The sequence below is a fragment of the Cydia strobilella genome, chromosome 21, assembly GCF_947568885.1.
Source record: "Cydia strobilella chromosome 21, ilCydStro3.1, whole genome shotgun sequence".
Taxonomy (NCBI): domain Eukaryota; kingdom Metazoa; phylum Arthropoda; class Insecta; order Lepidoptera; family Tortricidae; genus Cydia; species Cydia strobilella.
The window spans coordinates 488,230-510,890 of record NC_086061.1 but is presented as its reverse complement, the minus strand read 5'-3'; the positions used below and the strand labels follow the sequence as shown (position 1 = coordinate 510,890).

Here is a 22,661-nt window from a genome sequence, read left to right as displayed (position 1 = left end):
TTTTCATACTTTAATGAACAAATCATTTAACAATTACTGCAGTTTGCTAAAATATGTTATTTCATGAATATGGCAATCTAAATGTTTTCGCTTCGCGCTACACTAATAACTTAAAATATTCTGACGGAAGGGTAACTACGGAACCCTACACTGAGCATGGCCCGACATGCTCTTGGCCGCCGGTGGACTTGGACACTTTTTAGTGTATGATATCTATTTCAGTTTGTAATTTATATATAGTAGTGTGATCAAAATAGTTTATTAAATAATTTGATTTGTTTCAGAGTTGGATAGAAAATATTGCTCATTTATTTTGAAAAATAAGAAATACTTGTATAACACCGGGATTTGTAGTAATAACGTATAATTTAATTATTAAACACGGAGGCGTCCTTACCTGTTCTCATAATATATTTTTCCAACTTTCATTTTCGTTGGAATTTTATAATTTATTGCGCCCTATACAAGTACAAAGAGGCTTTCTTTAGGGAAACATTGTGCGTAGGCATGTAAAGCGAGTATTTCAAACTCGAGTCACCTGTAATCCCACAGGCTTGCGTTGGATATTAAAATCGTTTTATTTCATCTTCTTTTATTAGGTATCGAACTGAATTGATGAAATATTTTTTAACGAAATGATGGATAACGCAAACAAAATGAGGTATACAAATAATAACAGGAGTAAAACTCTGATTATTACCTAAATATCGTTATTTACGATTATTTGTGTATCGTATATTTATAAAAACAATATCGAATGTTGCCTTTGGAAACTTAAAACATTCTTGCAGTAAGAAAATACGCCTCTTCTTTGACAGGCGTTCCGTTCCATTCAGACAACTGATTAAGAACGGTTTTTCAACATTAAAAAATAAACGTGTTATAATACTTATAAGGAGGTAAGTAATAAAATATGAAATATGCATATTTTTCGTATTCTTACATTAACAGTAGGTTTTTATGTTGATTACGACGTTTAAAGGAAACTAATATTAACACTCATCAATAAGTAGTCATGAATTGGAACAAGTAAAAATTTAAACAAATTGGAAAAGTAAAAAGCACTAGTTCGCGAAAATCAACTTTCCGCACGCTAAACAGCCACGAAAAGTAGCACTTTTTGAGCAACTGCATTAAAAAATAAGTTTTAAATTTACAACACATTGAAATTTATAACAGGAGTAAATAGTAGTTGCTGTAAGATTTGAATTTGTTATTATATGGTCAATGTGGTCAAAACCGGCATATAAAGTTTATTGCGGGTAAGAACTATCGTCATCACTAATGTCAAAAAGAAGTATCCACTTAGGGCGGCACATACTGCAACCCTATGAGGTACAGAACATTACGGCCCAAAGAATCTGGAATTTTCTGGACTCAACGGGCATTAGTAATGAACTTTAAAGGGCCGTCACAATATATCACTGCTTGGTCGACGTGACACTCACAGGCCCACAACACCCCAACAATAACAATCGTCATCGTCTTAGGGCGAGGACTCTTGTATTTGTTTGGGACGTCGCTCAGACACAGAAAGCAAAAGCTACATTCCTTCTGCTTTACTGACATTATGTAAATGGAGTAGTACAAACGCAGCGTTAAAGGTGACGACAGAGCTAGTAGGCGATCTTCTATTATAGATGGTCTTCTCCAATTGAAATGTTGGGATAAATTTATTGTCGGAATCGTAGATTTTCATGTAGTAAATTTGCAGTGTATCTCAATAAAACGTGGCATTGCACGGTATGCAAAGATTTACAACCAATAGCGTAAATAATGTTGCGTTATGTATGAGTTTATTGTATGATCTGCGCAATATACTTTTATTATAATATGACCTCGGTCTCTTTAAAACAAGAGTGATTAGGCTGTTACTGAGCCGGTGAGCTCCATCTTAGGCCGTCTTCACTTTCCATCAGGTGTGACTAGGGCCAATCGCCGATCAGTTTATAATAAAATAAAATAAAAGAAGTTCAAATTGGCACTTCATAGGTCTGTCCGTGTTATGTCCATTCTGTGACTTCTGTCCAACGACATTTCACACTACTTTTGTATAGCACAAAAGGTAATCACGGTCTATATCCCGGTCAATATAAGTCTAGTGAAACGACCTAACCGTGAATCATTCAAAACTCCTTAGTGTATCGAGTAAAAATCATTACTCCGCTTTTAAACTCATTCTAAGCTTAATAGCGTCGTTCGCAGACGTTTCTGCTTGTTAAATAGTAGATTGTTAACCAAGGGATGAAAGGCACTCATTTCTGCCGAGGTATTTTGGCGCTCGAACGCAGTGAGAGCGCCAATAGTTCGAGGCTCATTCATCCTAGTTAAACAATCTACTTTTCATTTCGAATACGAGGAAAGTAAAATGAATGTTTTTTTTTTAAACGACTAAGTATACATTTGTATAGTATTTCTTGAGGGTATTTTCAATTAACAATTACGCAGAATTATCGTTATTTATGGAATGGAGAGTCAAATATAAGAATGGAAATTGTATAACAAATCCATTTAAACTCAAATTTCAATTACTTATCGTAAAAATTTTTTACAGTACATATGGTGCTACTTTTTCGCACTAGTGCGGGAATGAGCACTTTTCGTGCATATGTCGAAAGTTTAAAGGGCCATATGTACTGTAAAACGTTGTACGATACACGTGCGAAAAGGTAATTCGCAACTCGTGTCGATTTAAAACACTCCCTGCGGTCGTGTTTTAATTTATCGCCACTCGTTTCGAATTTCCTCTTTTCCGCACTTGTATCGTAAATAACTATTACAAAATCGTACTTCGAACGTAAAATGCTCTAGTGCAGGCACGTATTAGTTTCTGCACACCTTTTAGAACAACTATGACCCTCTTTCAGAGCATGAGTCATGAAAAAATAATTAAGAATGGGTAGCACATCGTGACTGGTGAATTTCCAATATGACTTGGAACTCCAGTGGCCATTTAAGAAGTGTAACGCTCTTACGGTAGATGTCGCTAGAGTCCCCTAGACGCATATGGTGGGAAGATTTGCTGACTAATGCCGTCTTGGTAGCTCAGTTGGCAGAGCGCTGGAGTATCGATCCAGAGGCCGTGAGTTCAAGTCTCACCCAAGGCAGTAATTTTTTCCACTTTTAAATTTATTCTAAGCTTAAAGCATCATTCGCAGACGTTTCTGCTTGTTGAAAATTAATTTCGAGTAAAAACGTTCCGGAAAACTGGCGCTTTTCTGTAGACACTAATATAGAAACGGTTTTTGTGTGTTGCCGTCCTATGGTATCCCATTGGTACTGAGGGCCTTCGTGAGACGTCGCCATCCGCTCCTGTCTTATGCTTCGCGCTCCGCGTCCCTCCAACAGTCCAGCTGCCCGCAGCTCGGTGTCGACAGTGCGCTGCCACGTGTGCGAATTAGTAAACGGTTAAGGTACATTTTACTACAACTTTCATTACACAACTTTTATAAGAATTATAAGGTTTGAACATATATACCTATCAAAGATAGATATAACTCCGTAATAGGTGGATTCAGTCTAAGGAAAAAACGTGCCTCGAAAATCAAGAAAATTTGATTCTCGATCAGAGGGCGCTACTAGCTTTGGCCTACTGTCGTATAGATGGCGTTGACGGTTACTCTATGTACCTATCTATAGCTAGTGTTGCAAACTTTGCAGGATATATTATTATGCTCTTCTATTCCATTTACTGAATGGAACTTTGGTTTTTTCGGTCGCTCACTCTTTGTTAGTCAAAAACCAGTTAAACGTGTGGTTTGCAGTAATATACCAAAAGATAATATTGATCAATTAATTCAATTTACTAGCTAATTTTTATCGTGATGTGAAGTTATTAAAATTTATTCCGTTAAAAACCGTTAGCCTAATCGTATTAATTAACACCGCTCCATTTACTCCCCAAACTACCCTATTGTGACGTCATTGCAACAAAAGTCCGGAGTCTAATCATTTTATATTTTTAAATTCAAAAATGTACCTCCAAAGAAAATGTCATGCCCGGATAAAACTTTCTCACGATAAACCAATTTTGTAGGATCTGCATAACAGAGAAGATAATTGTAAATTTTCGGAACATTATTCATAACCTGCGCCAGCAAAACGTCTCTTTGAACTGAATTAAACGCATTCCTAACGTCAATTTTGACCGGAACATCGCAAGGCCCGCAGGAAAGGGGTGTGCGTAAAGCAGTGAAGCTGCCTTCAAAGCTTCACAGCCTCCCCTCACACCGATACCAAGCTGGACTTGCTCAAAAAGACGTCTATGTGTAGTGTACCAACGGCAATTGGTCTTACGCCACCAACCTTTTTTGTTAGGGCGATCAGGTTTGTTCCGTATAAAATCGGAACAATGTCGCGGTTGACCTTACCGGGATACATGAAATTGGTCAATTTCGTAATTGAATCAATTAAGTAAGCGCTCGCCCACGTCATGAACGTAATGAGACGTGAGGTCCTAAGATGCTTACTTCAGGTTTTTATTTCAGTTTGGTTGTCGTTATTTTTGTAATTTTACGTACCCATTGTGAATATTTGGTTGCAAATGCCGGTAATGGTTGACTGGTAGAGAATGCCTTAAGGCATTAGGCCCGCCATTTGTACTTTCTTGTATTGTGCAATAAAGGTTAAATAAATATATAAATATTTATATTTTTTTAAACATTAATTTAAAAGGTAAATTGCCCTTTCATTCATTATTTCGGATTACAACCCACGCTCATCATTTTTAAGTAGATTATATTTTACCACCTTTTTAGCGTAATTAAAATTTAAATTGAGGAATGTCTTTTCAAAAGGGTTTATTTCTCTATGAAAACCATACAAAAATAAGCCTTGTGAAAAGACACACAAGGCTTATTTTTGTATGGTTTTCATAGAGAAATAAACCGTTTTGAAAAGACTCCTCAATTAATGCTAAATAAAAAATTTCTTGCACTAAGGGCCACCGGGCTAAGCTGCGACCGGATAAGGAACCGACAGGCAGCAGATTTTTTGTAGACAACGAAACCTTAAAAATATAATCACTTAAACAGACTGAGTCAGTTATCAGAGCTGTGTGACTACCTTTAGCTACCGTGAAATATTTGTGCTTTATTTTTCTTTGACCATTGCTGTTTTTTGAAGTTTTCTGTTTTTTGCGACAATAAATTACTTTTTATTTATTTTTTAATTTTAATTTTAAATCACCCAACTACTCGTATAATCCAAAAGCTAACTATAGTCCAAAATATACTCAAAAAGGTACCTTTGTTTCGTTGTAAGTATTATTTCAATAATTATTTGAATGTCGTAATTCTTTGGCTAAAGAGTTTTATAAATGGAAGAAAAAACAGAGAACATATAAAAGAACCTTGATATTTAACATCAATAAATTGCTCCGATAATTACCTTAAGATAATATATATATACGTACATATCGTCAGGTGTCAAGGAAACTCACTAATTAGGTACTGAAAAATAATTAAACAAAAATCAACCTTATACGGATAATAATACGGTTCACGGCTATGAGCTTGTGGTGGTACTTAGTGACTTTAGCTTGTCACCCGACGAATATTATTCACCATTCATAAGTGCTTGTTGCTAGGCCTACACGAATAAAGTATATTTGAACTTTGAACTTTGAATACCTACATACTAATAACGTCACTTGTGGACTATAATTGAATGGATTTACGGTACCTTATTCGTGTCGGCAAAGTTTTAATAGAACATTAGCATTTGTGGTTACATTGAGGTATTAACTAGTTTTGTATGGGTACGACTGTTTAGAAACGAGGACAAAAGTCCAACATTTCACGCATCCACGTGCCAATAAGCTCCACATGTCCTTATTCCCTAGAGTTTATTCAAAGCTTAACCCATTTACAAACTTCGAGGCGACCTAATTTACCCAATTAATCATTTGTTTAGTCGTGACTAATTACAAAGACGATTACCCTATTTATTCAGACGCAGCAGTTTAAGGCGCTTCTTTGGTAATTTGATAAATTAGAAATCGCGAGTTTGTTAAACTGATTTTAAAACTTTAAGCTATTATGAGACTTTTGCCAAATTCATACCTATCAGAAAAACTGTTGGAATTAGCTCCATGCATGAATTTATTTTTATTTTTGGATTCATAATTTATATCGTTGGAACACCGGAAATGATAAAAATACTTTTGTAAACCTTAACATTATTTTATTAAAAAATATTTAAAATATTGAAAATTTTTGAGCGGTTGAAACGCTCATAATTTTTGGCGCGAATTCGACAGAGCGTGATGACGTCACACGTTGGGCGGCCCAACTGACGTTTGCTACTAATGACACTAATCTGTCGAACGCGTGACGTCACGTGGCGTTTCGAGCGTTTCGCTCACTAGCTTTTCACGGGCAAATTTTTGTACTTTTTATTTATATTTTTAAGTAATTAAATGATAATTTAAAAACGGAAATGCATATGTATGTATAATGTAACATGATATAACGGTAACATACATCCGAATAAAACATATTTCGCTCAAATATAAACTTCATGCATGAGGCTAATGTAGTACCTATATTTTGTATGACACCTACTAAATTTATTAAACTTAATATTGTCTTCGGTTACCGCGATAGTTACTCATGAAATAAAACTATGAAAACGGATTATATCGCGTACATTGAATTTATAATACATCCCGACGTTTCGAACTCTTTACAGCGTTCGTGATCAACGGGTGACTGAGGAAAAATTACAAAATGCAAAAATACCCACATACTAAAATAATGAACAATCATAGACTACAAACTTTAAGGCTGGCCTAGCCTTATGAACCGATTTTGCATGTACAACCAGCCTTAAAGTTTGTAGTCTATGATTGTTCATTATTTTAGTATGTGGGTATTTTTGCATTTTGTAATTTTTCCTCAGTCACCCGTTGACCACGAACGCTGTAAAGAGTTCGAAACGTCGGGATGTATTATAAATTCAATGTACGCGATATAATCCGTTTTCATAGTTTTATTAAACTTATTAGACAGTCGCACGAGAAGTGGATGTCATTTCAAGATCATGCTCGTAGCCTGGTATAACTGTGTTGTCAACTGAGGGCACATTGAATGTCGAACAAAATTCTAAACTGAAAATTTTCTCAGGTTTAAATTATAAAAATCGGATGTTCTCATGAACTGTGATAGACAGTTGAATATTGTCTTCGGTTACTGCGATAATTACTCATGAAATAAAACTATGAAAATGGATTATATCGCGTATATTGAACCAGCCTTAAAGTTTATAGTCTATGATTGTTCATTATTTTTAGTATGTGGGAATATTTGCACTTTGTAATTTTTCCTGTCACCCGTTGACCACGAACGCTGTAAAGGGTTCGAAACGTCGAGATGTATTATAAATTCAATATACGCGATATAATATTTTCATAGTTTTAGACAGTTGAAATTTTCACAGATGATGTATTTCTGTTGCCGCTATAACGACAAATACTAGTAACAGAATAAAATAAATATTTTAGTGGAGCTTCCATACAACAAACGTGATTTTTTTGCTGTTTTTGCGTGGTACGGTACTGAACCTTTCGTGCGCGAGTCCGACTTGCACAGCCGCTTAGACAGACAGCGGAGTCTTAGTAATAGGGTCCCATTTGGGTACGGAACCCTAAAAATTCTCGACATACAATTTCCAAACTGCCAGCATTCCTAAAATACACATTACAACCAAATAAATTGTACCTCAAAAAGAAATTTCTTTAAAAATACTCGTAAAGTATCATTACCAAATCTTAAAAGCGTAAACACGCTGACCAACCGAATGCCAACCCTGGTGAAGTTCGATAAGAAAGGAAGAAAGAAAGCTGCCCATTAGTTGCTTAGGGGTATTATTAATCAGTATAGTAACTATTTGGCTTGGCACCGACTTCAAACGCATTAGTTGCTAGCGTATTTAAAACGGAATGATACTTAATTTTATCCCTTTTGTCGGTTTTCCTTTTTTTTATTAATTTTATTTTAGCATTTTTAGTTTTAATATTATTCTTATACCTTTAAACGAGCAAATATTTATATATTTCGGGGATCACGGAAACGGCCCTAACGATTTCGATGAAATTTGCTATATGGGGGTTTTCGGGGACGAAAAATCGATCTAGCTAGGTCTTATCTCTGGAAAAAAGCGCATTTTTGAGTTTTTATATGTTTTCTGAGCAATGCTCGGTCTCCCAGATATTTTTTTCTTATATGTAATGCATTATTCTACAAAACCAGTTCCTGTCTGGCCAAACTGTCATGTCACTCAGCATTTTTGCACTTCGAGTACGTTTCAAGGTCTAGATCTGAAGCTATCAATATTTAAGAAGTTAAACCTCATGAAATCCATCATCAGAACTAGACCTTAACACAAATAAAACTAAATAAAATTAATATTAGCTAAGCAAAGCTTCAAAACTTGCTTAACAAATGTAACAAAGAGGACAAATAGCCAAAAGGTGAAATGTCCGATGTTAAAGAGTCCCGTTCAGCGGTGTCAGCATGGTTGCATTTTTATCACCTGTCACTATGCCTGTCACTTTCTCACTTACATACTTGTTAGAACGTGACAGGCATGGTGACATGCGATATAAATGCTACCGTGCTCAGCTCGCTGGTTATCCTCAGCAGTTCCACTTCATAAAATGGAACTCTTTTGTATGAAAATGCTTTATTTGTTGATGAAAATACTAAAGTCACTATATATATCCCTGCAAGATTTTCCTCATGGATCCCACCATCAGAACTAGGTTTTGTCAAAAATGGGACCAACTTGGGACTATAAATACATTCAAACATAAAAAAACATTATTTTTTTTCAAACAAGTTCTGAAATGACGGAGTTCTCAGGTGCATACAAAAAAAATGAAAAAAATACGGTCGAATTCTCCTTTTTGGAAGTCGGTTAAAAATAGACAAAGACTTATATTTCTAAAAAATAAAGCTTTTCTTTCACTGTGTGATCTCTGACTCATAAATTTTCAGTATTGGCCATCTGTTCGCACAATTTGTTTCTATATGAACGCGGGTGATTTAGGCAAAATTGTTCACAAAGTTTGAAAGAAGTGTTTTTTTTTTTTACGAAAATCCTTAGTTAATCCTTATTTAGGAGGGAATTAAACCTTTTCGGTTCCGAGATGTAGGGTTGGAGCCGGCGTAGTTTTTATCGCGTTTATATATATCTTTACTTGAAAATAATTGTAGTGTATAGCCTTATGAACCGATTTTGCATGTACAACCAGCCTTAAAGTTTATAGTCTATGATGGTTCATTATTTTTAGTATGTGGGTATTTTTGCATTTTGTAGTTTTCCTCAGTCACCCGTTGACCAAGAACGCTGTAAAGAGTTCGAAACGTCGAGATATATTATAAATTCAATATACGCGATATAATCCGTTTTCATAGTTTTATTTCAAAATCCTTAGTGTTGTAAAAGTTTTCCTAAATTAAGTAAATAAAAGTTCAGTTGGGGCATTTACGCTCATAGCGCCATTAGCTATAAGTAGACGACACCGTAAACTTTTCTCAGTAAGGAAAGGAAAATTTTTGTCACGGTGGAAAGACCTCTAACTTCTTTTATGGTTGTTTGTGACTGGAGCTGAAATATGTCACTGGCTGTCGTGTACAAAACCATTTTATTTCGAATATCAGACCTTTTTTTGGCGTTTAAAGATGATGATAATTTTTCTGAGCATTTCTGACCATTAGTCACAGAAAAAGAAACTACCTATACCTGCAAATCTTTAGAAAATTCACGTTTGTAATTTTTAAACGTTAAGGGTCTCCGGCCAGCTCGGTTCTCCATACAAACGTAGTTCCGCTCTCATTTTAACACTACTAGCTAGATTGCTCTGAAACTTTGTACTTACAATAGGATAAGGTTTATGTAGCTTCAGATACCATAGTTAAAAAAATACAGCGAATTTAAGTTCTTCATGCAAAACTTGTTTTGCTCTATTTCGTTTGTTTTATAAACTGAAGCTATATAAACTAATTTCAGATTTAGATATACCTCATGTCATTGTGTATGCAGTTTCATTACAATCCAACACGTAGTTTTAAGATGAGAGCGGAACTAAAGACTGACCAGGAATATATGATCACGCGCCATGTTGCGGAATTTCACCGGAACTATTTTTTTCATACTAAAAGACACTCACTAAAACTCCAAATTAGTTTACAATAGATTATTTATTTTGAGTTTTCTATAATTAAAACAATACAAATCTCTTATCCAACAACTTGCGTTTTTCTCTCTGTCTTAACTTAATCTCCTGTCAATGTCATTATTGTCCAAAACCGCGGCAAACCATCTGTCACTTGTCAGATATTTTAAAAATAAAACTAAAAGACCGTTTGAGATATCCTCAACATCTAACAATACTATATGAACTGTCACCCTATACATGAGAATGAACAGCGCCCCCTTGACAATGTTCATATATTACTGGTCAGGCTACGTTTGTATGGGAAGGTGCAATTCGGCCGAGCTTGCCGAGGACTTAAAACGCGAGTGTAACTTACTGAACAAGAGCGACACGATCCAAATGATGCAGATGGTGGTTTTGACGTGCACGATGGGCTCGTTCTGCTGACGGTGGCTGAACGGGTGCACGATGGCGTAGTATCGGTCCAGCGCGATGAACGTCAGCGTGAGGACCGACACCGTCACCGACACCGACTGTTGGGGTCAAAGTACAAACTTATAAGTCTGCTTTTTTATTCCGTAGTCTAAAATGACGTTTCATGTGTAAGACATGACATTTCTTAGTACCACATGAAATGTCATTTTAGTCTACGGAATAAAAAAACAGAATATAAGTAAACCTATTATTACGGTGATATGCTCAAATAGGTATGTGTCAAAAAACGATATATTATGTAGGTACATACGTGAGTAGCAAAGTGTGTTTAACTCTCGTGCCTTGAAATCCTCGCAACGTTCAAGATTACACTTTCTGGAATCGTTCGTTAAACAACAACTTTGCCCTGTTGTGAAATAAATAACTATTCTTCAACCTAATTTGATACAAAACAGATGGAAATTGGATAGGTACGTAATTTATAGCCCAGACTGTGGCACCTGACGTCCGCGTCGTCCTCATATAAATGCCTCCCTAACCTAATATAATTTGGCCCCCATATTTACTTTACTACATTTCAACAATATCTACTTTTGTAATATAGTTATTCATCAAATAAATCAATTTTATGCCATTTACCAGCACCCATCGTCACAGACAGACTAATTTAATCAAAGTTAACCTTGAGATGTGTAGTGTACATTACATTACGAATTATATCGCGTAAAATGGAGTTAGTATACAATATATACTTAGAAAATTCGTATATATTCCTTATATTAATCGTTTATCCAAATCCAGCCAAATCAAATCCTGAACAGTTACATCCCCATTTAGAACTTGGCTCCCCACTTAGATATCATTTTTTTTGCCGGCGAAGTCAAAAACGACGCACAGTCTTAACATTAAACTTGGCTCTTATTTCACATTTGTTATTTGTTGTCATTTGGTTTGTTGGTGGTTTGTCTTTTGTTGTGGTATTGTATGGGATATTGTTAGGGTTCCGTACCTCAAAGGGAAAAACGGAACCCTTATAGAATCACTCGTGCGTCTGTCTGTCTGTCCGTCTGTCTGTCACAGCGTATTTTCTCCGACACTACTGGACCAATTAAGTTGAAATTTGGTACACATATGTAAGTTTGTGACCCAAAGATGGAAATATAACGTAAACAAATAAATTTTACCCACGGGAGCTACTTTTGGGGGGTAAATGAGAAAATTAAAAAATAAAGTTTGTCAAACTATATCGTGTTACATATTAAATGTAAGAGCTTTTCATCAGAATCTCAAATATATATTTTTTTACAATTTTAAGATAAATAGTTTAGAAGTTATTCAAGAAAATAGGCAAAAAATGACTATTCCCCCCCCCTTTATCTCCGAAACTACTGGGTCAAAAAATTTGAAAAAAATACACAAAATAGATCTTAACCTATAGATCACCGGAAAACCTATTATAAATGTGCAGTCAAGCGTGAGTCGGACTTAATTACTTAGTTTTTGATCCGACCCCTACGGGTTTTTTAGACATTTCACATAAAAAATATATTGTTTAAATTGTGTAATGTACGGAACCCTTGGAACGCGAGTCCGACTCGCACTTGGCCGGTTTTTTTTATTTGAATAAACCGCTTGTGGTTATAAATTCACAGGGAAATTTCGAGAGTAAGTAAGATCAAATTAAACATAGAGGACATGTCGTTACTAATTTTAGTAATATATTATTTATTAACCATGTCTTACCTGAAAGTATACAAGTGTTTTACACAATATCTCTCCCAGGAACCACGTCTCAGTGACGTCCCAGGCCACAGTCGGTGGCAAGCACAGCAGTATCACCAGAAAATCTGCCACCGCCAGGTTCACCAGGCAGCGGTACGTCACCGAACCTCTCATAGAAGGATTCCTGAACACCGCTATACACACCAGGGCATTGCCTACTAGACCCACCACAAACACTACTGAATGTGTAGCTATCAGTCCCCATTCGTGTGGCTTTGGAAATATGTAGTTGTTTAACATGTCTATGTATTCTTCTTTGCTTATGTTACAGTACGCTGGATCTCCCCTGCATGTCACGTTGGGTACACCAATTTGGTTGTCATCAGTTCTATTGATTTCGTCCGTTATTACGTTTTTGTTTATTTGTAAATTACTTATTGTTGTGGCCTCGATTGTTTTGGAGTTAACATAACTTGGGGTGATAATCATAACGATGGTTATAGTTGTAAATATTATTTGATGGGAAAACATATTGTAAAACGGCTTTTTAGTTTAATTTTGTAGTATTTGCTGTCTTCTGAGGTAGGCGAGTGAACCCTCGTCCTTAAGGATACAAGGGAAATTGCTATGTTGAGGTAGAGAATAAGCTGTCTTCGTTGTTATACCTGCAACAATAAAAACAGTGTGTTACGTATTCTGTCACGCAGAAATTTTTACCTAGGTCTACTATAGCTTAAAACATCAAATTCACAGAACAAAATTTCAATGTTACTCGTATAAAAAGCAAAGAAAGGTACTTTTTATTCAAATGTCAAAATGCTGATTTAGACATTTGAAGTGACCTTGCAACGGTAATTTGCGTTGCCTTGATAATTTGCCTTATCTTGAGATTACATTGTATTGCATGTACACAGCGCGTAATTTTAAAGGCAAATTTAAACGTACGTGGGATTTAAAAACATGAAACTGTTCTGAATACATTTTTAATTTAGTCATAATTTGGAGGTCATATTCTTTTTTGAGCGGTAACGTATTTCGTACAATTCGTACATAGTCGACACTTTTTAAACGACTGCCCAAAAAAGGAGTGTATTGTTTTTACAATTGCGTCAAACAGTCATATATTTTAATAAAACATAAGAAAGCTTGTTCATTGAGGTCCATATATTATTAGCTTCTTGTATCGCAAATGAACGGTGTATATTGGCATTCAATTAGGTGAGTCTACCTCGGTGTGTTTAAATTAATTATTATTACCGTTTGAGGCAATACATGCATAATTACACATAGAGCGTATATATTTAATCACAAATTTAAACGTTTTAGTTTGTTTTAGTATATTAGTCATCTCTTATCATTAAAAGTCGTGCATTTGTAATAAAATAAACAACGAATACGTGATTGTATCAAAAACACACGCTGTATATTGACCTGACATATATTTGCAGATTATACGGCAGATAGCAAAATACGGTATATAAATGTACGGAATTCATTTATATCAGTTATCTGCAGCTTGTAAAGTAGACAATTGGTTATATTTAAGAAGAGTAATTAACAAAGTATCAGGTAACATCATTATCATGGTCAACAAAGTGGCATTAGTGACGGGCTCGAATCAGGGCATTGGTTTCGCTATTGTCGAAGAATTACTGAAAAGAGGTGTTGAAACTGTCTATATTACAGCAAGACACGAGCAACGAGGGCGTGACGCCGTAGAAAAGTTAAAAGCAAAAGGTTTAAACCCTTACTTTCACCAATTAGACGTCACTGATTCAAAAAGTGTTAAAAAATGTGCGGATCACATAAAACTTCTGCATGGAGGCTTGGATATTCTTGTTAATAACGCTGCTATCACCGTAGAAAATTTCGAAGAGACATCTTACGAAGACGCAGTACGTGTTCTCAACACAAATTATTTCGGTATCCTGACGATTCAAGAGCATTTCTTTCCTATACTAAAGAAGGATGCTAGAGTTATAAACATCTCCAGTGACTGTGGACATATTTCTAATCTCAGGAACAAAGATTGGATCGCCAGGCTGACCAATAAGCATGTAAAGCGAGCAGATGTAGATGAATTTGTTCATTGGTTCTTAAACTCAGTCAAAACTAACACCTTGAAGCCTGAGGACTTTTATCAAACTGAGCTCCTTGCGTACAGGATTTCCAAGATAACAGTGAGTGCGTTGTCTGTTGCGCAACAGAATGAAATTGACAGAAATATTTCTATAAACTCTATTCACCCTGGATTCGTTCAGACGTCCATGACCCTTGGAGCTGGTATTTTCACATTGGAAGAATCTAGCAAAGCTCCAACGTACTTGGCTTTGGACGTGGATCAGTCGGTGAAGGGACAGTATTTCTGGTTTGATAAAGAAATTAAAGATTGGCGCAACCCCGATCTACCTCTGCATTGTGATTACGAATGGTTGAAAAAGTATTGGCAATAAATTTTCTGATTTGCTCTGGGTTGAAGATTCTGGTATATTAGTTGTTTTCTTTTCGTTACATGTGTATCAATCCACAATTGTATTACATAAGCTTATGTTGAGACTAAAGTTCTAACTCTAAAGTTCTTATGTAAAATGTAACATGCTGCTTTTATACCCACATCATTTCTTGATAGCATATTGACACCCTCAAGTTTGCTTTTATATGATCCAATTGGAGTATTTTTTTTTGTTAGAAAGGAGGTGCCATATTAATTTGGTCTTGATCTGAGGATGGGATGCATGAGGAATTGAGGGAACTGCTTAATTATTAAAGACATATGTCATTGTATGGTAGCTTAGGTGTTTTCTTAAGCAACTCAAGCATAACGTAGAGGAAAATTATCTTCGCCCGTTTTCAAGATATAATTACTTATTATTGTATAGTCGACTGAATAACTAGGTACATCATAGGGAACAGGAGTTGTAATTTGATCTGGATTTGTTATGGATATGGTCATTGTCAAAAATGACGTTTTGTCGTTGAAGAAATTACACTTTTGATACTTGCAACTCAAATCCATAGCAAATGCGGATCAAATTTATAACATGGTATTACAATCAAAATACGCTTTCAGGTACATTGTGGTGTTTTTAGCGATTCTGTTGGAAGCTGTTCTCAATCCCATGTGATTTTTAGGGTTCCGTGCCCGAAGGGTAAAAACGGAGCCCGATTACAAAGACTCCACTGTCCGTCGCTGTCTCTGTCACCAGGCTGTATAACATGAACCGTGATAGCTAGATAGTTAAAATTTTCACAGATGATGTATTTATGTTGCCTCTATATAACAAGAAATACTAAAAAGTACGGAACCCTCGGTGGGCGAGTCCGACTCGCAACTGTCCTTTTTTTCCGAAATGTTAAATAATCAAATGAAAAGCAATGATTGATATGAAACTTTGTCTGGAAATATTGAAAGTATTTACTTTATGTAACGTTCCGTTAATGCGCACCGTTACATCGTGACGGATCACTTGTAACGGTGCGTATAACGGAACGTCTGTACTTTATAACATAAAAGGTACCCCTAGCTAGCCAAGGTTAAAATGAAGATTTAAAAATAAATCAATTTTAACGTGTTTACAGTAATGGTACAAATATTTATGTTACAGTCTCATGATTCAGAACGTTTTAAATGCGATTACCAAAAGACTACTGTGTGGCTACAAGAATGAGGTGCAGGAATTTACTTATATATATTTTTAGGGTTCCGTAGCCAAATGGCAAAAAACGTCTGTCTGTCTGTCCGTCCGTATGTCACAGCCACTTTTTTCAAACTATAAGAACTATTCTGTTGAAACTTGGTAAGTAGATGTATTCTGTGAACCGCATTAAGATTTTCACACAAAAATAGAAAAAAAAAAACAATAAATTTTGGGGGTTCCCCATACTTAGAACTGAAACTCAAAAAAACTAAAATCCCGTTTTAGTTTCATAATGCATATTTATTTTATTTATTTATTGATAACACATTTACATGACATTACAGTATAAAACTAATGCGCCATGAAAGTTAATTACATTTAAATTACAACTAGTACTATGATATATTTACAACACTAAATTACTACAGTGGAGCACCTATCATCCATCCTCTCACAAAACCACAGACATTCACTATGAAAACTGTAATGCGCTCTTTCGTAACCAATATGGAAAACCTCTTTCGCCATGGGTAGGAAAACCTGCGGCATAATAATTTAGCACCACCGCAAGCAAATGTTAACTAATTGTGTGCGGATGGATTTTCCACGCCTGTTTCCTGGATAATAATTAATTCCACGTTACAGTGGAAGTTATTAATGTTTCTCCTTTTACGTAAAATACATCCCGACAATTTCTTTAATCATTGACTCTCGAAACGAAATGTCCTTCGATTCATTTTCTAATTACAGAGCAATAATTGGTGGCCGGCGGCCCCAAATTATTGGAATAGAATCAATAACAAATACGGCCCGCGGTTATTTATGCGCAACGAATCATAATTATAGCTCTCACAAAAGAGAGAAAAAATGGCGTAAACCCAAACTGTTTACTCGCCGTGTCGTGCTATAAGCGGCATTATAGTGTAAACAAGGGTTGAAACAAAACAAACTTAAATATACTTTCGTTTGGAGCTGAATTCAGCGGCACTAAAGATCAAATTGAGCTGAACACGTCTTTGTACATGTTTCTTTTTATTCCAGGCCATCCGTTCCGTCTAATTCATTCCGTATCATCGGCTTTTAGTTACATTTAATCTTTATTTCCATCATTACGGTCATGATAAAATAAACCCACAGTCGTATTGATTCTAAGCATTAGGCTGATGAGGGTTGAATAGAGGATTTTAGGCACATTTACACAACAAACGGATTGTAATCAATCATGCGGCAAGCGAGCCCGAGGATATTCAATTGTTTTCAGGCACAAAAACGTTTTCTTACACCTAATGAACCCTACCTCAGAATCCTCAGAATGTTTAAACGTAGGTATATTCTTTTTAAAATCAAAACTTTGGCTAAAATAATAAGGAATGAAATTTCAAGGAAACACAGTCGAAATAGAATTGTTTTCTTGTAATGAATGTTATAGTTGCTATCTAACCGATATGAGGAAACATGGTCATAGTTGAAACTAGTATTTATAAAGTATTTACTATACAACCCAACAGTAACCATAAAACTTATGACCCATATAATACCTAATACCTTACGTACTCGTATGCTACCTACTGAATCCTACTTTCATTTCGAAGACCCAACATCGTAACTCCGTCGATTTATCTCAAGCATAAATGCAGTTGTAATGCCAGTGCATTGGCACGGCACGTATTTTAAAAAGCTATATCAAGTGATTCAAACACAATGATATCATCGTTATAATATTGCAGTTATCGACATAAATCATCATCGTAAAAATGGTAATAAAAACCTCCCTAGGGGACATATTTGACATCCTTCCGTCCCACCTTTCAATACAACGCGGGTGGCGTCAAAGGGAATTGAAATAAAGGCACTTAGTGCTAGCCACTCACTTATTCTTAATATCTGGGAGACCGAGCTTTGCTCGGAAAACATATAAAAACTCAAAAATGTGCGTTTTCTCAGACATAAGACCTAGCCAGTTCGATTTTTCGTCTTGTAAAACCCCCGTATAGCAATTTTCATCGAAAAATATATACATAGATAGATAGATAGATATATACAAGAATTACTCGTTTAAAGGTATAAGATACAGAGATATATAGATATATACAATAATTGCTCGTTTAAAGGTATAAGATACAGAGATATATAGATATATACAAGAATTGCTCGTTTAAAGGTATAAGATACAGAGATATATAGATATATACAATAATTGCTCGTTTAAAGGTATAAGATACAGAGATATATAGATATATACAAGAATTGCTCGTTTAAAGGTATAAGATACAGAGATATATAGATATATACAAGAATTGCTCGTTTAAAGGTATAAGATACAGAGATATATAGATATATACAAGAATTGCTCGTTTAAAGGTATAAGATACAGAGATATATAGATATATACAAGAATTGCTCGTTTAAAGGTATAAGATACAGAGATATATAGATATATACAAGAATTGCTCGTTTAAAGGTATAAGATACAGAGATATATAGATATATACAAGAATTGCTCGTTTAAAGGTATAAGGTACATAGATAGATATATACAAGAATTGCTCGTTTAAAGGTATAAGGTACATAGATAGATATATACAAGAATTGCTCGTTTAAAGGTATAAGGTACATAGATAGATATATACAAGAATTGCTCGTTTAAAGGTATAAGGTACATAGATAGATATATACAAGAATTGCTCGTTTAAAGGTATAAGGTACATAGATAGATAGATATATACAAGAATTGCTCGTTTAAAGGTATAAGATACAGAGATATATAGATATATACAAGAATTGCTCGTTTAAAGGTATAAGGTACATAGATAGATATATACAAGAATTGCTCGTTTAAAGGTATAAGGTACATAGATAGATATATACAAGAATTGCTTGTTTAAAGGTATAAGGTACATAGATAGATATATACAAGAATTGCTCGTTTAAAGGTATAAGGTACATAGATAGATATATACAAGAATTGCTCGTTTAAAGGTATAAGGTACATAGATAGATATATACAAGAATTGCTCGTTTAAAGGTATAAGGTACATAGATAGATAGATATATACAAGAATTGCTCGTTTAAAGGTATAAGATACAGAGATATATAGATATATACAAGAATTGCTCGTTTAAAGGTATAAGGTACATAGATAGATATATACAAGAATTGCTCGTTTAAAGGTATAAGGTACATAGATAGATATATACAAGAATTGCTTGTTTAAAGGTATAAGGTACATAGATAGATATATACAAGAATTGCTCGTTTAAAGGTATAAGGTACATAGATAGATATATACAAGAATTGCTCGTTTAAAGGTATAAGGTACATAGATAGATATATACAAGAATTGCTCGTTTAAAGGTATAAGGTACATAGATAGATAGATACAAGAATTGCTATAAGCGTAATGGAAATCGTTACTTTCGTTGGATTTTAGTGTCCATTTTATGCCATTATATTTATTCTTTGTCTAATTTTCTGATCTTACTTGAAACAGTAGATTTTTACTGTTGTTAAAATTTGTAACTTACAATAACTGGGAACAATTACAAAGTTTAAACGAGTTGGTAGTATGTACTTATCTAGATATAGTATTAATATAACAATCCTAGAGTAATTAATGTGAAACTTTACATTAGCTTAAGTTCATATTAATTATTAATATCTTCACCTAAATATTAGTCCAAATTAAATGTTCGGTTACTATTTATAAAACATTAATAGTTAGTAGCGAGGTTTTCTGTCACAAGTATTTATTTACATTTACATAAATAATTGTGAATTGTGAAAGGTTGTAACCAAATAAACAATTTTCATTTTCATTTCATATTATCAATTAATGCCGTGATTTGTAAGAGTGATTTCTATGTGATTGCCAAATCGTAAACCGATGTAAACGTAAACAAGTGTTAAAGTCGATCCGATCACTTAGGTAGGTGCATTCAATTGATCTAACTTTTTGGCGAACCGAGACTGTCTCAGTTCGGGGCGAACTACATCGCATATATCGTCGTCTAAGTATGCACAACACAAGCCTTAGGCCCACTTGCACCATTCCACTAACCCGGGGTTAAGCGGTTAAACCGTTACCCACCCAACCCAGTGTCAAATTGTACTGGTAATTATGGTACCTCCAGGTTTAACCGGTTAACCCCAGGTTAGTGAATGGTGCAAGTGGGCCTTACTGAGTTACCGTGGGGCTAGGTCGATTTGTGTAAGATAGACCCATAATATTTATTATTTACTAGCGACCCGCCCAGGTGTCGCACGGGGTGTAGTATATTTAGTATCAGCATTGCCCCCGTGCGAAGCCAGGGCGGGTCGCTATGTAACACATATGAACCTTCCTCTTGAATCACTCTATTTATTAAAAAAACCGCATCAAAATCCGTTGCGTAGTTTTAAAGATCTAAACATACAAAGGGACAGACAGACACCGGAAAGCGACTATGTTTTATACTATGTAGTGATATTTAAAATGTTGATCTTTTTAAGGTTCCGTACCAAAAAGGTACAAAAGGGACCCGTCCGTCCATCTGTCCGTCTGTCTGTCACATTGCTAAATATCTCGAGAACTACTTAAGCTATCGATTTGAAATTTGGAATAGTTATGAACAACGCTAACCCAGACATTTTGGAAGTGTATTTTAAAAAATATATTTTTATTAATTATGGAAAATACCCAATTTAAAGAGGGAGCAAAATTTAAAACTCTAGTTAACAGGTCAAATGGGCTATCATTTGAAAGAGCTTAAAGTGAATATTACAAAGCATTTTTTTAGTGATCTAGCTAGGTCTTATCTCTGGGAAGACGCGCATATTTGAGTTTTTATATGTTTTCCGAGCAAAGCTCGGTCTCCCAGATATTAACTATTAATTTATCACATTTTCAACCTTGACGCAAGAAAGCTGATCTGAGTTTAATTTTGATCAAATTAATATCAATGTTAAACATGAACGATTCAGAACATTTAATTAAATGTAGAGTGGCCACCATCTTGGGCTAAAAGGTTCCCCGAAATAATTGAATCAAAACTTTGCCTTTTGTGAGGGCTTTTGGCAACAAACTTTATTGTCGCTTTAATGTGGCAAGACGAGGTCTGGCCACGCTACCCTATGTATATTATTGTGCGAAACTAGCCTCACTATTATGGATCCATTACCTGACCATGTTCGCCAACAATAGAGGAAAACGTTTATGGAATGCATGCAGTGAGTAAATACAACTATTTTTTCCACGTTTGTCAGGGTAGGCAGGATTTTAACATATCAAATAGGCATATTATTAACACCTGATGCTAAAAAGGGGTGTTATATGTTGACGGCGATATCTGTCTGTGTGTCTGTCTGTGCCATCGTAGCTCTCAAACAAATGAACCGATTTCGATGCGGTCTTTTTAACGTCAAAGCGAGTTTTCTTGCGGTAGTTATCAGCTTTGTTTGATAAATATCGATCCCGCAGTTTGTAGAGTATCAGCTCTTTTCCAAAATGATATAAGGTATTTTTGGTATAAAATGGATTTCCTTTTGGATGGAATGGATTGCATAGGGAATCTTTTAAAAAAAATTTATTTACCTTTTTAATTTTAGTTATTTTCAGTTGAGAGTAGAAGTGACATAATAATAGTCTTGTTTTAGTAACAGTTTAAAGTGCGGTAGACCGAAGCCGGTATAACATAATTTAATCATAGCAATGTCACTAGTTTAAAGTAGTTAATAAAGTTTTCTTGATAGAAAAACAAATCAGTCCCCAGCCTCATTTCATTTCATTTCATTTAACATTTTGTTATGTAAACAACCTTCATTTGACTCGAGCATAACCCACCAAGTCTCCAACTTCTAAGAGTAAATACAACAGAGGTTAATAAACAAATTAAGTCTCGCTCATGGCGTTTTTTGAATCCGGTCAATAAAATTTACAGCCATCGTTAAGTCTGGAAAACGCCTTAGAGGTTATTAACTTCGAATAAAAAGCGGGAAAATACTTTTGACAAATCAACTTTATGGAGTAGCAGTGTGAAACGAAGGAAATCTCTCTCTGCTGGCATTCAAAGGGCTATTTGTTAATATAGAACTTCAGGCGACACTTTAGTTTGAGACTTAGTTGGAGACCTTTAATTAAGTCAAACAATAAACGTCTTAATACTGACTTACATATATACAAAACGCTCAGCTTTTACACAAGAGGATTAGCTTTAAACAAAGGACTCCTACTCGTATTAGATCATCTGCCTTGATTATTTGTGTTCATTGGTTTTTTAGAGCACCTCAAAAGGATAAAACGGAACCCTATTACTAAGACTCCGCTGTCCGTCTGTCCGTCTGTCCGTCTGTCTGTCACCAGGCTGTATCTCATGAACCGTGATAGCTAGGCAGTTGAAATTTTCACAGATGATTTATTTCTGTTGCCGCTATAACAACAAATACTAAAAAGTACGGAACTCTCGGTGCACGAGTCCGACTCGCACTTGGCCGGTTTTTTTTTGTGTACATAATCGATAAAAACCTAGAGCCAGAATGTGATTTTAATTTCTGATATGTTCACAGCTCACAGATCATAGGTAGGTACCCATAACCATAGAGTAACTTATACTAGAGCGGTACTGTCATAGTAAATTTTGTAACCCCAGTATCACTGCCATCTGTCGACACACTTTAAAACTAAAAATGAAGATTTTTAAAAATACGATAAAATGTATTTAAATATGTATAA

At 35.1% G+C, this 22,661-nt stretch overlaps 2 protein-coding genes across 2 annotated transcripts in view; one reads left to right on the top strand and one right to left on the bottom strand.

Moving 5' to 3' along the window:
• Nucleotides 1-12,805, bottom strand: part of LOC134751234 (orexin receptor type 2-like) — a 38,048-nt gene extending 25,243 nt beyond the window's left edge. The window contains exons 1-2 of the mRNA XM_063686617.1: nt 12,338-12,805; nt 10,536-10,692 (exon numbers count right to left, since the gene is read on the bottom strand). Of these exons, the coding sequence (XP_063542687.1) occupies nt 10,536-10,692; nt 12,338-12,805 (625 nt within the window). The remainder of the gene's footprint in view (nt 1-10,535; nt 10,693-12,337) is intronic.
• Nucleotides 12,806-13,899: 1,094 nt separating this feature from the next.
• On the top strand, nt 13,900-14,769 carry LOC134751232 (carbonyl reductase [NADPH] 3-like). The gene has a single exon (XM_063686616.1). It carries the CDS (start codon nt 13,900-13,902, stop codon nt 14,767-14,769), a length of 870 nt encoding a protein of 289 aa, XP_063542686.1.
• Nucleotides 14,770-22,661: the final 7,892 nt, after the last annotated feature.

Bases quoted from the DNA above. Each gene is read 5' to 3' on its own strand.
- LOC134751232 (XM_063686616.1), top strand. From the start codon at position 13,900: ATGGTCAACAAAGTGGCATTAGTGACGGGCTCGAATCAGGGCATTGGT.